The following is a 13,732-nucleotide window of genomic DNA, read 5'->3' on the forward strand; positions in this document are numbered from 1 at the left end:
CCCCCCGTCGCTTTGGGCACCATGTGCAGGGGGGAGGCCCATGGGCTGTCAGACCGTCGGATGATCCCCAATTCCTCCATCCTCTGGAACTCCTCCTTCACCAGTCGGAGCTTGTCCGGGGGAAGCCGCCGAGCGCGGGCGTGGAGGGGTGGCCCCTGGGTCGGGATGTGGTGCTGTACGCCGTGTCGGGGCATGGCCGCTGTGAACTGCGGTGCCAGAACCGATGGGAAATCCGCCAGGACCCTGGTGAAGTCGTTGTCGGACAGCGTGATGGAGCCGAGGTGAGGGGCTGGCAACTGGGCTGCACGCAGGGAGAATGTCTGAAAGGTCTCGGTGTGGACCAGTCTCTTCCTGGGCAGGTCGACCAGTAGGCTGTGAGCCCGCAAAAAATCCGCACCCAGAAGCGGTTGGGCTACGGCGGCCAGTGTGAAGTCCCACGTGAACTGGCTGGAGCTGAACTGTAGCTGCACCTGACGGGTGCCATAGGTCCTTACTGTGCTGCCGTTCACGGCCCTTGGGGGGGGACCCGGTGCCCTGCTGCGGGTGTCGTAACTCGTCGGAGGTAAAACGCTGATCTCGGCACCAGTATCGACCAAAAACCGGTGTCCTGACCTTCTATCCCACACATACAGGAGGCTATCCCGATGGCCAGCCGCCGTAGCCATCAGCAGCGGCTGGCCCTGGCGTTTCCCGGGAACTTGCAGGGCGGGCGACAACGGCGGGCTTCTGCGCCCCACCGCTGGTGGTAGAAGCACCAGTGTTCATTGGGCCGGGGGTTGGCGGGCTCTGCGGCCGGGCCTGGACTGGTTTGCTGCTGGGAGCGTGGCTGGGACATCCGTGCGATGGACTCACCTTTTTGGCGTTCCACAGCAAGTCTACCCGGGCTGCCACTTTCCGGGGGTCACTGAAATCCGCGTCGGACAGCAGCAGGCGTATGTCCTTGAGCAGCTGCTCCAGGAATGCCTGCTCAAACATGAGGCAGGGTGTGTGTCCGTCGGCCAGAGACAACATCTCATTCATTAAAGCCGAAGGAGGTCTGTCGCCCAAGCCATCCAAGTGCAGTAAACGGGCAGCCCGCTTGCACCGTGAGAGTCCGAAAGTCCTGAGGAGCAGGGCTTTGAATTCCGTGTACTTGCCGTCTGCCAGGGGCGACAGTACGAACTCCGCGACCTGGGCCGCTGTGTCCTGGTTGAGGGAGCTCACCACGTAGTAGTAGCGGGTGTCTTCTGAGGTGATCTGGCGAACGTGGAATTGGGCTTCGGCTTGCTGGAACCACAGGTTCGGTCGCTGTGTCCAGAAACCCGGCAGTTTCAATGAAACCGCATGAACAGAGGCGGCGTCGGTCATTTCTGGTCCAAAAATCGTTTGGACCGTCGGGGTCACCAATTGTAGCGGTGTGCTACATGCAGCGCTAAAATTACGACACGGAGTCGGTAACTGCAGTCGAAGGAAAAACTTTATTCGAAATCCTCAGCCTCACTTTTAAGCCTCCCTCAACCTGCCCCCCGTGGCGCAGAGGCTCCAAAGCTCTGTGCTCGCAAACCCCCATAGGCTATCTCCCTTAGCTGGAAAGCTGGCTAATTGTGAGCCGGTTCGGATGTGCCAGGAAATGGGTCGCCACACCTAGCCTTCATTTTGAAGTCTGTTTGATTTCTGATTTTTCTCAATTCTGATGAAAGATCATTGGCCTGAATTCTGAACTCTCTTTCTCTCAGATGCTATTTGATCTGCTTAATATTTCCAAAATTTCTAGTTTTTATTTTAATGAAATTTATCAGAATCTCACTTCAAATCTGGCAGGGTCCACAGATGGAGGGAAAGATTATGCTGTCTGAGATCTCTCCTCTTCTACTGTTGACTCGGGCAAGCTTGGAATTTCTGCTTGCCCTTTGACTATAAAGGTTGGAATTGGCCTTAAACTTGGAATCTAGCATTATGCAACTCCTCTTCGGATGGGGTTACATGTTCAAGTAATATTAGTGTATCGTCCTCAGCATAGCATATCTGGGATCCACACACCCTGCCATGAAAATATCCCAGAACTCAAGATCCTGAGCAAAACGCTTTAAATTTAGGATGGTTATCATGAGAGAATGTTGAGCTCAAAAACGAAGGGAGATCTGTTCCATGTTGCTCTACCACAAGTTTGTTTTATATGTTAGTTCAATGTACTATATAAGCCTATATGAACCTATAAAAAACAATAGACACAGAAAGGTTTAGTGTTCTTTTTACAACTTGTCTCATTCTTGTGCATCATTTCATTAATGTTCACCACTTTTCCTCAACCAGGCGATCACTTGGATTTGGCTAAAGTATAGATAGGAAGAAAGGCTCATTTTTGGGGTTGTGGTGTGGGGGTGGGAGAACAAATGCAAAACATTTCACAGTGATTAAAGCACTCATGGAATCTCAAAAAGGTCATAGTATACCACCCTCTGTTTCAAGGTAATTCCTATCTCACCCAAAAAGACACCCCAATTGTGCTTGAGGAAGCTTCTGGAATCAATGATATTGTACCTTATATAGGAACAACCAATTCCATAGCCTTCTATTCTTCAGAAAAGACCAGCTTTCTAATACTTAACCCAGTTTAGCCGTTGATTTTGCCCCAGTCTCTCTTTAGAATTTTCAATGTATACATAGTCTAATTCTCCCACCATCTTTATAAAACTTGATTACATTGTCCATAAGCCTGCCCTCCTCTAAGAGTCTGGAATATGACGAAATGGACTATATAATTAAAATTCTTTTAAAAGTGACTGCTTTAAGTTCTGGAAGGTGCCAACTTGTCCATCTTATTTTTCAGATTGCCCCATATACCTCTTGTTTGGTGAATGGTATTTACTGGGAACCAGATACACCTCGATTACTTACCCGAATGGATGCCCAGTATTTGTTAGCATCTGCCAAAAGTTTGGACCCAACCAGTGATGGTTGCCCAAGCTTACCGCACAGGTAGGATAATTTTAAGTTGATAATACAATAAGTGTGTATCTAACCTATGTTCATTGTTTGTTAAAACATAGTGTTACGTATCCCGTAACTGGATCACTTACCAGCAAAGATAGAGAGGTCCGTTGAAGTCTGATGGCACTATTTTCAAACGTTTTTATTTGTAAAGGGGCCCAAAAGTAAGGTTAATACAAACATTCAGATAATATACGTCGTCAATACTCAATCTAAAGCGCGGGTATAGTAATAATCATCATTAAGAAATAAGCTCTACTGTTGTCTAGGGGATAATATATTGTCCGTTGGAGATATAAAAGTCACTCAGAAGTCTGCAGGCTTCAGCCTTTTGGGAATCGCTGGGTTTCACGTGTTGGAGAGAGAGAGAGAGATTGATGAGAAAAGGAAAACTTGCCCGGGTCTTTATGAAGAACATCCATTGAATCAGGGCAGCGGGCTCCCCCCGATGTTAGTTAAAAGCGGTTTTCCGTGATTCCAGCCACAGACTCCAGGCCCGGAATCTAACGCACGTGGCTTCCCGCTACAACGGGATCGCTATCGTGTCTTCTTGGTGCGTCTGAAGGGGTTGTCCCCCCCAGACCCTCCTTTATACTTCCTCACGGGGTCGCAGGTGTCAGTCAGGTTGGGATGATGCAATCTCTCTCTCAACCAGCCCACTTTGCCCGAGGGCTTTACACGTGGTCTCCATGAGACAATAGTCAAAGTCGCCTTGTTTTGCATCCCGGTGGAACGCGGTGTTCGGCACGTCTCTCGCTCCCATTTCCTGTGTCTACTGACCCCCCCCCCCCCCCCAACTAGTGCTCTTGCAATTCTCACAAAGGAGGGGGCTGCGGACATAACAATAGAAACATAGAAAACGTGCAGCACAATACAGGCCCTTTGGCCCACAAAGCTGAGCCGAACATGTCCCTACCTTAGAACTACCTGAGCTTTACCCATAGCCCTCTATTTTTCTAAGCTCCATGTAGCCATCCAGGAGTCTCTGAAGAGACCCTATTGTTTCCGCCTCCACCATCGCCACCAGGTGCCCAATCCACACACTCACCAATCTCTGCGTTTTAAAAAAAACACTTACTCCTAATATCTTCTGTACCTACTTCCAAGCACCTTAAAACTCTGCCTTCTTGTGCTAGCCATTTCAGCTCTGGGGAAAAACCTCTGACTATCCACACAATCAATGCCTCGCATCATCTTATACACCTCCATCAGGTCACCTCTCATCCTCTGTCGCTCCAAGGAGAAAAGGCTGAGTTCACTCAACCTATTCTCATAAGGCATGCTCCCCAATCCAGGCAACATCCTTGTAAATCTCAATGTTTGTTGTATCAGGGCAGTCCTCGTTCATCAAAATGTGCATGTAGAAACATTTCTGTTATTTGATAGAGCCCTTAGCAGAGCATAAATAAAATCAGAAAATGTTGGGTGCAGTTGTGAAGAAAGAAGCTGGCCATTGAACTGAAATATTAATCTTTTTTCCTCTCCAGGGGTACAGCCTAACCTAGTACTTGCAGGAATATTCTTTTAAAAATTGAAATGTCTAGCAGCTGCAGTATTTTACTGGAGAATCATTGTTACAAAGAGGAGTCTCAGGAGGTTATATGGTCTGTTGTTCTTCCTATTTTCAGTGTTCTGTTTCTTGGAGTTTAATCGCATTCTGTTACGTGGAGTGGAGGGTGGACTTCACAGTTTTCATGCGTGAATTTGGTGATCCACAGCAACAGATGGTGAATGTTATTTAAAGCTTATGCATGTTAAGAACCTGTCTGTGGTTCTCAGTGGGTTGAGGTGCCATGGTAGCATTGCGGTTAGTGTGATGTTATTACTGCTCGGGCATCAGAGTTCAATTCTGGTGCCGTCTGTTTTAAAAGAGAGTTCCCACGGGGCGAAGTTTCTTACAAGTATATTTATAGGTCAAGTCTATCGGGCGTTCAAATCTGTAGCTGCAATCTACGTAGCACCGGTGGTGATTGCACAGGTGACGGTGGTTGTGGTGGCTCTGGCCTGACTTGAGGTGTCAGCCCATTAGGCGTCAGTAATCCCTCGTGTGTGCGTGGTGCCCGGTATGGGAGTGTCGTGAGGAGTCTGTGTAGGGCTTGGTGTGCGCAGTGTCTCGTGGGTATACACCCCGGTGGTTAGTCACCGTGGAGTGTTCGGGATAGGGGTCTGGTGCTCCTGTGGGCGCCAGCTCGCGGACAGAGACCGTGTCCTTCCGCCCATCAGGTAAGACCACGTAGGCGTACTGGGGATTCGCATGAAGTAGGTGAGCCCTCTCGGCCATCGGGGAGTATTTATTGCTCCTCACATGTTTCCGGAGCAGTAAATACTCCCCTGGGGACGTCAGCCAAACCGGTAGGGTGGTCCCAGTGGCAGACTTCCTGGGAAAAGAAAAGAGTCGCTCATGAGGGGTGGCATTGGTGGACGTGCATAACAGGGAGCGGATGGAGTGGAGTGCCTCGGGGAGGACCTCCTACCAGTGAGAGACCGGCAATCCCTTTGACTTAAGGGTTAAGAGTGTGGCCTTCCACACAGTGGCATTCTCCCTCTCCACCTGTCCATTCCCCGGGGATTATAGCTCGTGGTCCTACTAGTAGCAATACCCCGAGCCAATAGGTACCGGCGCAGCTCGTCACTCATAAAGGAGGACCGTCTATCACTGTGGATATAGCAGGGATATCCAAACAGAGTGAAGAGCTGGCGCAGGGCTTTTATGACGGACGTGGCAGTGGAATCGGGGCAGGGGATGGCAAAGGGGAACCGCGAGTACTCGTTGATTATGTTGAGAAAGTAGACATTGAGGTCGGTGGAGGGAAGAGGGCCCTTGAAGTCGACACTCAGTCGCTCAAAGGGGTGGGTGGCCTTGATAAGTTGTGCCTTTTCAGGTCAGTAGAAGTGCGGTTTGCACTCAGCGCATACTTGGCAGTCCTTGGTGATCGTCCTGATGTCCTCAAGGGAGTAAGGCAGGTTCCGGACTTTCGCAAAATGGTAAAATCGGGTGACCCCCGGGTGGCAAAGATCTGCATTGAGGGCGTATAGCCGGTCGAGCTGTGTGCTGGCACACGTTCCCCGGGATAGGGCATAGGGGGGTTCATTGAGCCTTCCAGGCCGGTACAGGATATCATAGTTGTAGGTGGAGAGTTCCATTCTCCACCACAAAATTTTATCATTTTTGATTTTGCCCCGCTGTTGGTTGCTGAACATGAACGCAACTGAGCGCTGCTCAATCAGCAAGTTGAACCTTTTGCCGGCGAGATAGTGCCTCCAGTGCCTAATAGCTTCCACTATGGCCTGGGCTTCTTTCTCCACCGCGGAGTGCCAAATTTCAGAGCCCTGAAGGGTACGACAGAAGAATGCTACTGACCTGCCTGCCTGATTGAGGGTAGCAGCCAGCGCGAAGTCGGAGGCGTCACTCTCTACTTGGAAGGGAATGGTCCCGTCCACCGCATGCATTGTTGCTTTGGCAATGTCCCCTTTAATGCGGCTGAAGGCCGCGCGGGCCTTGGCTGAGAGGGGAAATGCGGTGGACTTGACCAGGGGGTGGGCCCTGTCTGCGTAGTGAGGGACCCATTGGGCGTAATCGGAAAAGAAGCCTGGGCACCGTTTGAGGGTTCTGAGGGTGGTGAGAAGAGTGAGCTCTAACAGGGGTACATACGGTCGGGGTCAGGGCCAATGACCCCATTCTCCACGACATACCCAAGAATAGCAAGTTGGGTGGTTCCAAACACACACTTGTCCCTGTTATAGGTGTGGTTAAGAGCCTTGGCCGCTTGGAAAAATCATTGGAGGTTAGTGTCGTGATCCTGCCAGTTGTGACTGCAGATGGTGATGTTATCCAGATATGGGAACATGGCCTTCAGTTGGCACTGGTCCATTTCCCTCTGGAAGACAGAGACACCATTTGTGACACCAAAGGGGACGCGCAGGAAGTGATAGAGCCTGCCGCTCACCTCAAAGGCAGTGTAGGAGCAGTCCTCTGGGCGGATGGGGAGCTGATGGTAAGCAGATTTCAGGTCTATGGTTGAGTGCACCTTGTACTGAGCTATCTGATTGACCGTATCCGCGATGAGGGGTAGGGGGTATGCGTCAAGCTGCTACAGTCCACAACCAGCCTATTTTTCTGCCCGGTCCGAACAACAACCACCTGGGCCCTCCAAGGACTTGTGCTTGGCTCAATGATCCCCTCCCTGAGCAGCCACTGCACCTCCGACTTAATGAAGGCCCTTCACCCCAAGCTGTACCTCCTGCTTTTAGTTGCCACAGGTTTACAGTTGGGGGTCAGGTTGGTGAACAGTGGTGGGGGAGGGATCTTGAGGTTGGAGAGGCTGCAAGTGGTGTCAGTAGCGCGGCTGTTGGCATGGTGCTGGGTGGGATGTGTGGGTCGTTGTGTGTGTGTGGTCAGTAGCGGGGTATATGACGAAGTCTCACAAAACTGAGGATTCCTGACAGTGATTGGTGGGAGGGGCCCGTCATACTCCATTGTCACACTTTTCAGGGGGCTCTGGAAGTCGAGCCCCAATAGCACAGGGGCACACAGTTGAGGCATGACCAGTAACGCAAAGTCCCGGTATTCTGTGCCCTGCACCACCAATGTCGCTACACAACCCCCTCGGATGTCTGTGGAATGCGATCCAGAAGCCATGGTGACCCTCTGACTTACCGGTTGTGTCACGAGTCCGCAGCGTTGCACCGCGTCTGGGTGAATAAAACTCTCAGTGCTGCCCATGTCAAACAGGCAGCTAGTCCTGTGACCCTCCACCAGGATGTCCATCATTGACCTTGCAAGCTGTTGTGGAGCGCCTTGGTCGAGGATTACGGAGGCCAAGAGTTGAATCGCCGTCTTGGTGCCTGGTAAGCACCCATGGGTCGGGGGCGGGGCGAGGTGGCGCCGACAAAGATGGCGACCCCCATGCCTCACATGCGGCGCTGCTCGACCCCACTCGTGGTTTAGACTTACAAGCCTTGGTGAAGTGGCCCTTCTTCCCGCAGCTGGAGCAGGTAGCTTCTCGGGCTGGGCAGCGTTTTCGGGGGTGCTTTTCAAGTCCGCAGAAGTAACACTGCGCGGACTTGCGACTGGCAGGAGCCATGAACGATTGCAGGGACTTCATGGGCTTGCAACTGGCAGCAGCTGTGGTCGATTCGCCGGCGGGTCTCAGGGTCTGCAGCGTCCATGGGACCGGCGAGAGATCACACGGCTGGACAGCGTCAGCGTTGTGCAGAGCAGCCTCCAGTGTGTCGGCCAGCTCGATTACCAACTGTAAGGTAAGATCGGCGTTTTCCAGCAGCCGCTGGCGCACGTACAATGACCTGATCCCCATAACGATGGCGTCTCGTACCAGGAGCTCCGCATGCTGTTCCGCCGTCAGTCCCCTGCAGTCGCAGGCCCGCACGAGTGTCTGTAGGGCTCGGACAAACTCAGTGCTGGACTCTCCGGCCCACTGCCGCCGCGTCACTAAGCGATGTCTTGCGTAGCTGGTGTTCACCCGCCGCAGGTACTGTCTTTTGAGGGCGTCCAGTGCCCCTTGGTAGGTCGGCAGGTCCCTGATTAGGGAGTATACCCGCAGACTGACCCTAGAGAGGAGGACTCTGTGCATGATAGCAGGCTCAGTCACGCGAATCTCTTACAGGTACGATTGGAAACATGCAAGCCAGATTTCAAAGGCAATGGCTGCTTCCGGAGATCAAGGATCAATGTCCAATTTATCTGGTCATAAAATGCTCTCCATGTTTAAAATTGCAGCTAATAAAATTGATGCACCATCAATAACTCTCAGAGATGGGACGCGAACGATAGGATGTTATTAGCTGCAAGAGACCACCACACAACATCCTGGAGACTGAGGGAGGAGCAGTGCCTCCAATTGCCTTTATCCAGGGGTCTGTGGGAGGAGCCACAGGAGCAGTCAGCAGAGGGGCGTGTCCAGACAGGTATATGTAGTTCACCACACAGAGTTTCTACATTTCCTTAAAACAGTGGGAGTTCATCATGAGGGACTGTCCAAGAAAATATGAGAGCAAATTCCTGCAATCAAAGAGCCTATGATCATGGAACTGTCTATAGTAGAATGTCCCCTTTGCAGCAGGCTCTCAACAATGGCACTGCCTGCTGCAGTTTCCTCTATCCCTATCTTGCAAATCACAAGAATGCAATCTTCTGCAGAAAAAGTATTTTCAGGGCAGTTGACAGTTGAACCTGATGTTGTATAAATTGTATTTGCACCCTGAAAGCTTTGAATAACCTCAATCCAGAGCAGTGAGGCTTGAGTAATTAATAATTACGTATATATGTGGATTCGAAAATAATCTTTCAAAGGGTTTTCTGTTTAACTGGGTCAGAGTAGCCAAGCTTTCTTGAGATCTCTGACTCTGTTTTGCATAGGCAATGTTACCAAGTGAAGGACTAGACCCCTGGGGAATATGTGATCTCTATTGTGCATTTAAATTTACTAACAGACTCAGTTGTTGATGCAGTCTGTAACTAACCAAGCAAGGAAACTGCACAGCAAGTCCACAAATGAGCATGCTACAATCTGAGGTTTGCATTGTGTTTTCTAGATTTTTGGCAATTTGCGACATTTCTGCTGACACAGGTGGCTCTATTGAGTTTATGACCGAGTGCACCACCATCGATATGCCATTTTGTATGTATGATGCAGAAAGACAAACCATTCATGACAGGTAGGCCTTTTTACATTTTAGAGTTATATCTCCATCAAATCTCCATAAATATCTTCTTTGAATGATTGCTATTTTGTTTTGGTGTTTGATACAATTAAAATGCACGGGCTGTTCTCAGTTAATTTCTTTAAAGAAGTTTCCTTGTAGAATTTCACTTAAGCCAAGCAATAGAGCGTTCCTCCTTTGATAGTTCTATAAACCAGCTACACATGCTATATGCATGTGAGACCTTATAATAATAACCATTTATGTTTCTCAGTATACAATTTACACGAAATCTTAGTATTATGAAACTTACTGAAATGCCTTCAGACACAATTGGTCAAAGCAGTAAGTTTTAAGCAGCTTCTTACTGGGAGTGGGGCAGGAGTAGTGGAGAGAGAAAGAGGTGCATAAAAGCATCGTGAGATCTAAGTGTCCATGGGATCTAGTAGCTTAAACTGTTTCCATCAAAAGAACATACTGCCTGCACATGAAGTCAAAGGACAAAAAACAACAGTTAGTAGTCCTACATTTACACAGAACCATAGAACATTACAGCACAGAAACAGGCCTTTTGGTCCTTCTTGGCTGTGCCGAACCATTTTTCTGCCTAGTCCCACTGACCTGCTCCTGGACCATATCCCTCCATATACCTCTCATCCATGTACCTGTCCAAGTTTTTCTTAAATGTTAAAAGTGAGCCTGCATTTACTATTTCATCTGGCAGCTCATTCCACACTCCCACCATTCTCTGTGTGAAGAAGCTCCCCCTGATGTTCCCTTTTAAGCTTTTCCCCCTTCACCCTTAACCCATGTCCTCTAGTTATTTTCTCTCTTAGCCTCAGTGGAAAAAGCCTGCTTGCATTCACTCTATCTATACCCATCATAATTTAATATACCTTTATCAAATCTCCCGTCATTCTTCTACACTCCAGGGAATAAAATCCTAACCTATTCAACCTTTCTCTGTAACTCAGTTTTTCAAGTCCCGGCAACATCCTTGTAAACCTTTTCTGCACTCTTTCAACCTTATTAATATCCTTCCTGTAATTTGGTGACCAAAACTGCACACAATACTCCAAATTTGGCCTCACCAATGCCTTATACAACCTCACCATAACATTCCAACTCTTATACTCAATACTTTGATTTATAAAGACCAATGTACCAAAAGCTCTTTTTACTACCCTATCTACTTGTGACGCCACTTTTAGGGAATTTTGTATCTGTATTCCCAGATCCTCAGTGTCCTACCATTTACCTTGTATGTTCTACCTTGGTTTTTCCTTCCAAAGTGCAATACCTCACACTTGCCTGTATTAAACTCCCATCTGCCATTTTTCAGCCCATTTTTCCAGCTGGTCCAGATCCCTCTGCAAGCTTTGAAAACCTTCCTCACTATCCACTACACCTCCAGTCTTTGTATCATCAGCAAATTTGCTGATCCAATTAACCACATTATCATTGAGATCATTGATTTCGATGACAAATAACAACGGACCCAGCACTGATCCCTGTGGCACACCACTAGTCACAGGCCTCCACTCAGAGAAGTAATCCTCCACTACCTCTCTCCGACTTCTCCCATTGAGCCAATCAATGTCTAATCCAATTTACTACCTCTCCATGTATACCTAGCGACTGAATCTTCCTAACTACCCTCCCATGCGGGACCTTGTCAAAGGCCTTACTGAAGTCCATGTAGACAACATCCACTGCCTTCCCTTCATCCACTTTCCTTGTAACCCCCCCAAAAAACTCTAATAGATTTGTTAAACATGACCTACCACACACAAAGCAGTGTTGACTCTCCCTAATAAGTCCCTGTCTATCTAAATACTTGTGGATACTATCTCTTAGTACTCCTTCCAATAATTTACCTACTACCGACGTCAAACTTACCGGCCTATAATTTACTGGATTACTTTTAGAGCCTTTTTTAAACAACGGAACAATATGAGCTATCATTCAATCCTCCGGCACCTCACCTGTAGACATTTTAAATATATCTGCCAGGGCCCCCGCAATTTCAACACTAGTCTCCTTCAAGGTCCGAGGGAATACCCTCTCAGGTCCTGGGGATTTATCTACTCTGATTTGCCTCAAGATAGCAAGCACCTCCCCCCTTCAATCTTTATAGGTTCCATGACCTCACTACTTGTTTGCCTTATTTCCATTGACTCCATGCCAGTTTTCTTAATCAATGCAGATGCAAAAAACTCATTTAAGATCTCCCCCCATTTCTTTTGGTTCCATACACGGCTGACCACTCTGATCTTCAGAAGGACCAATTTTATCCCTTACTATCCTTTTGCTGTTAATATACCTGTAGAAGCTCATTGGATTATCTTTCACCCTGACTGCCAAAGCACCTCATGTCTTCTTTTAGCCTTCCTGATTTCTTTCTTAAGTACTTTTTTTAAGTATGTGAGCATTTGGGAGGGATAAAGCTCCTGAACCAAGTACCTATGTTGGAATTCAGTCCAAATATGTGCAATGAAGCAAGATGTGTCCCATGGCAAATTTAGCCTCGTTAGTATATTTGTAATTCTCTGTATTGCAGCTTGGAAGGCAAAGGAATCTTGATGTGTTCAATTGACAATCTGCCTGCACAGCTTCCAATAGAGGCTACAGAATATTTTGGAGACAAACTTTGCCCATATTTATGGGAGATGGTAAGATTGCAAACTGAGAATAATTTACCCTGTCATATCATTTGGTATTTTCCCCTGTCTACCTTTGTTCTACTGTTTTGATTTTTAACAAGGTTCTTTCAATTACTGTTTGGAAAAGTCAACTAGGAGACGCCTGTTGTCAGGACTTTAATGCCATATTTTTGCCACCTAATGTAATCTAGTCAAATTTACACTAATTGGCACCATTTCTATTGGAGCATGGAGGAACCTGATCTGCTTGTGGTCAGATTCCTAATCAGAGGTGCTGATGACATTGGCCTTACAGGGTGGAAACCTTGTGTCTTTTGGGGACAGGAGCAAATGCAAGGTAAATAACTACCTAGAAAACTGGCAATCAGGCCTGCTTTAATCAACGTTAAGCAGACTTTAATCCTCCAGCAGCCTTGTTTGTATAAATCGGGGGTCGGCAACCTGCGGCTCCCGAGCCATTTGTGGCTCTTTCACCTCTGTGCTGCGGCTCCCTGTGGCTTTGGGAAATAATTGGTCAGTATTTAATTAAAATGTATTTTATGTTAGTTTGTTAGCTTTTGAAATGTAATTCTAAATTTGAAGATTATGGTGATCTTGTACAATCTAAGTGTGGCGACACATTTCCTCACAATTAGCCAGCATTCCGGCTAAGGGAGATAGCCTACGGGGGTTTGTGAGTACGCGTCTTTTGCAGTATCCGCGCCCACGGGGATGGGTTGAGGGAGGCTTAAAAGCAAGGCTGTTTAGTTCGAATTAAGTTACCTTTGACTGCAGTCTTTATTTTAGCGCTGCGTGTAGCGCTACACCGCTACAACGTGTTTTTTATCGCTATTAATATACATCACCACTGCCAATGCCTGACACCCGCCAGTGCGCGCTTTCTTTTAATTCTTCGATCCAAGGTAGGCTACCTATGTAGTAACCTTCAACCCAACGTCTTTTTTTCGGAGTTCAAAATGTTTTTGTTGCATGCAGAAATGTAATTTCGTTTTCTCTGCAGGAGTTCATCAATTTCAAAAATGCAACACATTATAGTTTGTTTATACATAGCATAAAGGCAAAAAAAAACACGTTGTATGCAGTGTTATTTCATTTTGTGGCTCCCAGTGTTTTCTTTTCTGTGGGAAATGGGTCCATATTGGCTCTTTTAGTGGTAAACGTTGCCGACCCCTGGTATAAATGATTCCAGGGGTTCGGCATATAACATTTGACATCACTGTCTGGTGAGTGTGTATTCACTATGCATAGAGGAGCCAGAACATAACAACACAAGTAGGTAAGAGATGGGGAGTGGGGTGGGGTGGGAGGGGGAGGTCACATGGTCTGTTAAGCTTGCTCTGTCATTAAATAACAATTCAGGCCAGTCTGATCTTAACCTCAACCTGTTATTCATAACTTCAACTTGGATGCATAACCAGTCCTCATAACTCTGATATAGA

At 47.9% G+C, this 13,732-nt stretch overlaps 1 protein-coding gene across 3 annotated transcripts in view; it reads left to right on the top strand.

Annotated features, from left to right (window-relative positions):
* The window catches only part of aass (aminoadipate-semialdehyde synthase), a 90,428-nt gene that overhangs the window by 28,118 nt on the left and 48,578 nt on the right, over nucleotides 1-13,732 (top strand). For all 3 annotated transcript variants that reach the window (XM_059977942.1, XM_059977940.1, XM_059977943.1), the window contains 3 exons: nucleotides 2,810-2,958; nucleotides 9,523-9,645; nucleotides 12,191-12,302. In XM_059977942.1, coding sequence (XP_059833925.1) covers nucleotides 2,810-2,958; nucleotides 9,523-9,645; nucleotides 12,191-12,302 — 384 coding nt within the window. The remainder of the gene's footprint in view (nucleotides 1-2,809; nucleotides 2,959-9,522; nucleotides 9,646-12,190; nucleotides 12,303-13,732) is intronic.

Source organism: Hypanus sabinus, chromosome 8, assembly GCF_030144855.1.
Source record: "Hypanus sabinus isolate sHypSab1 chromosome 8, sHypSab1.hap1, whole genome shotgun sequence".
NCBI lineage: Eukaryota > Metazoa > Chordata > Chondrichthyes > Myliobatiformes > Dasyatidae > Hypanus > Hypanus sabinus.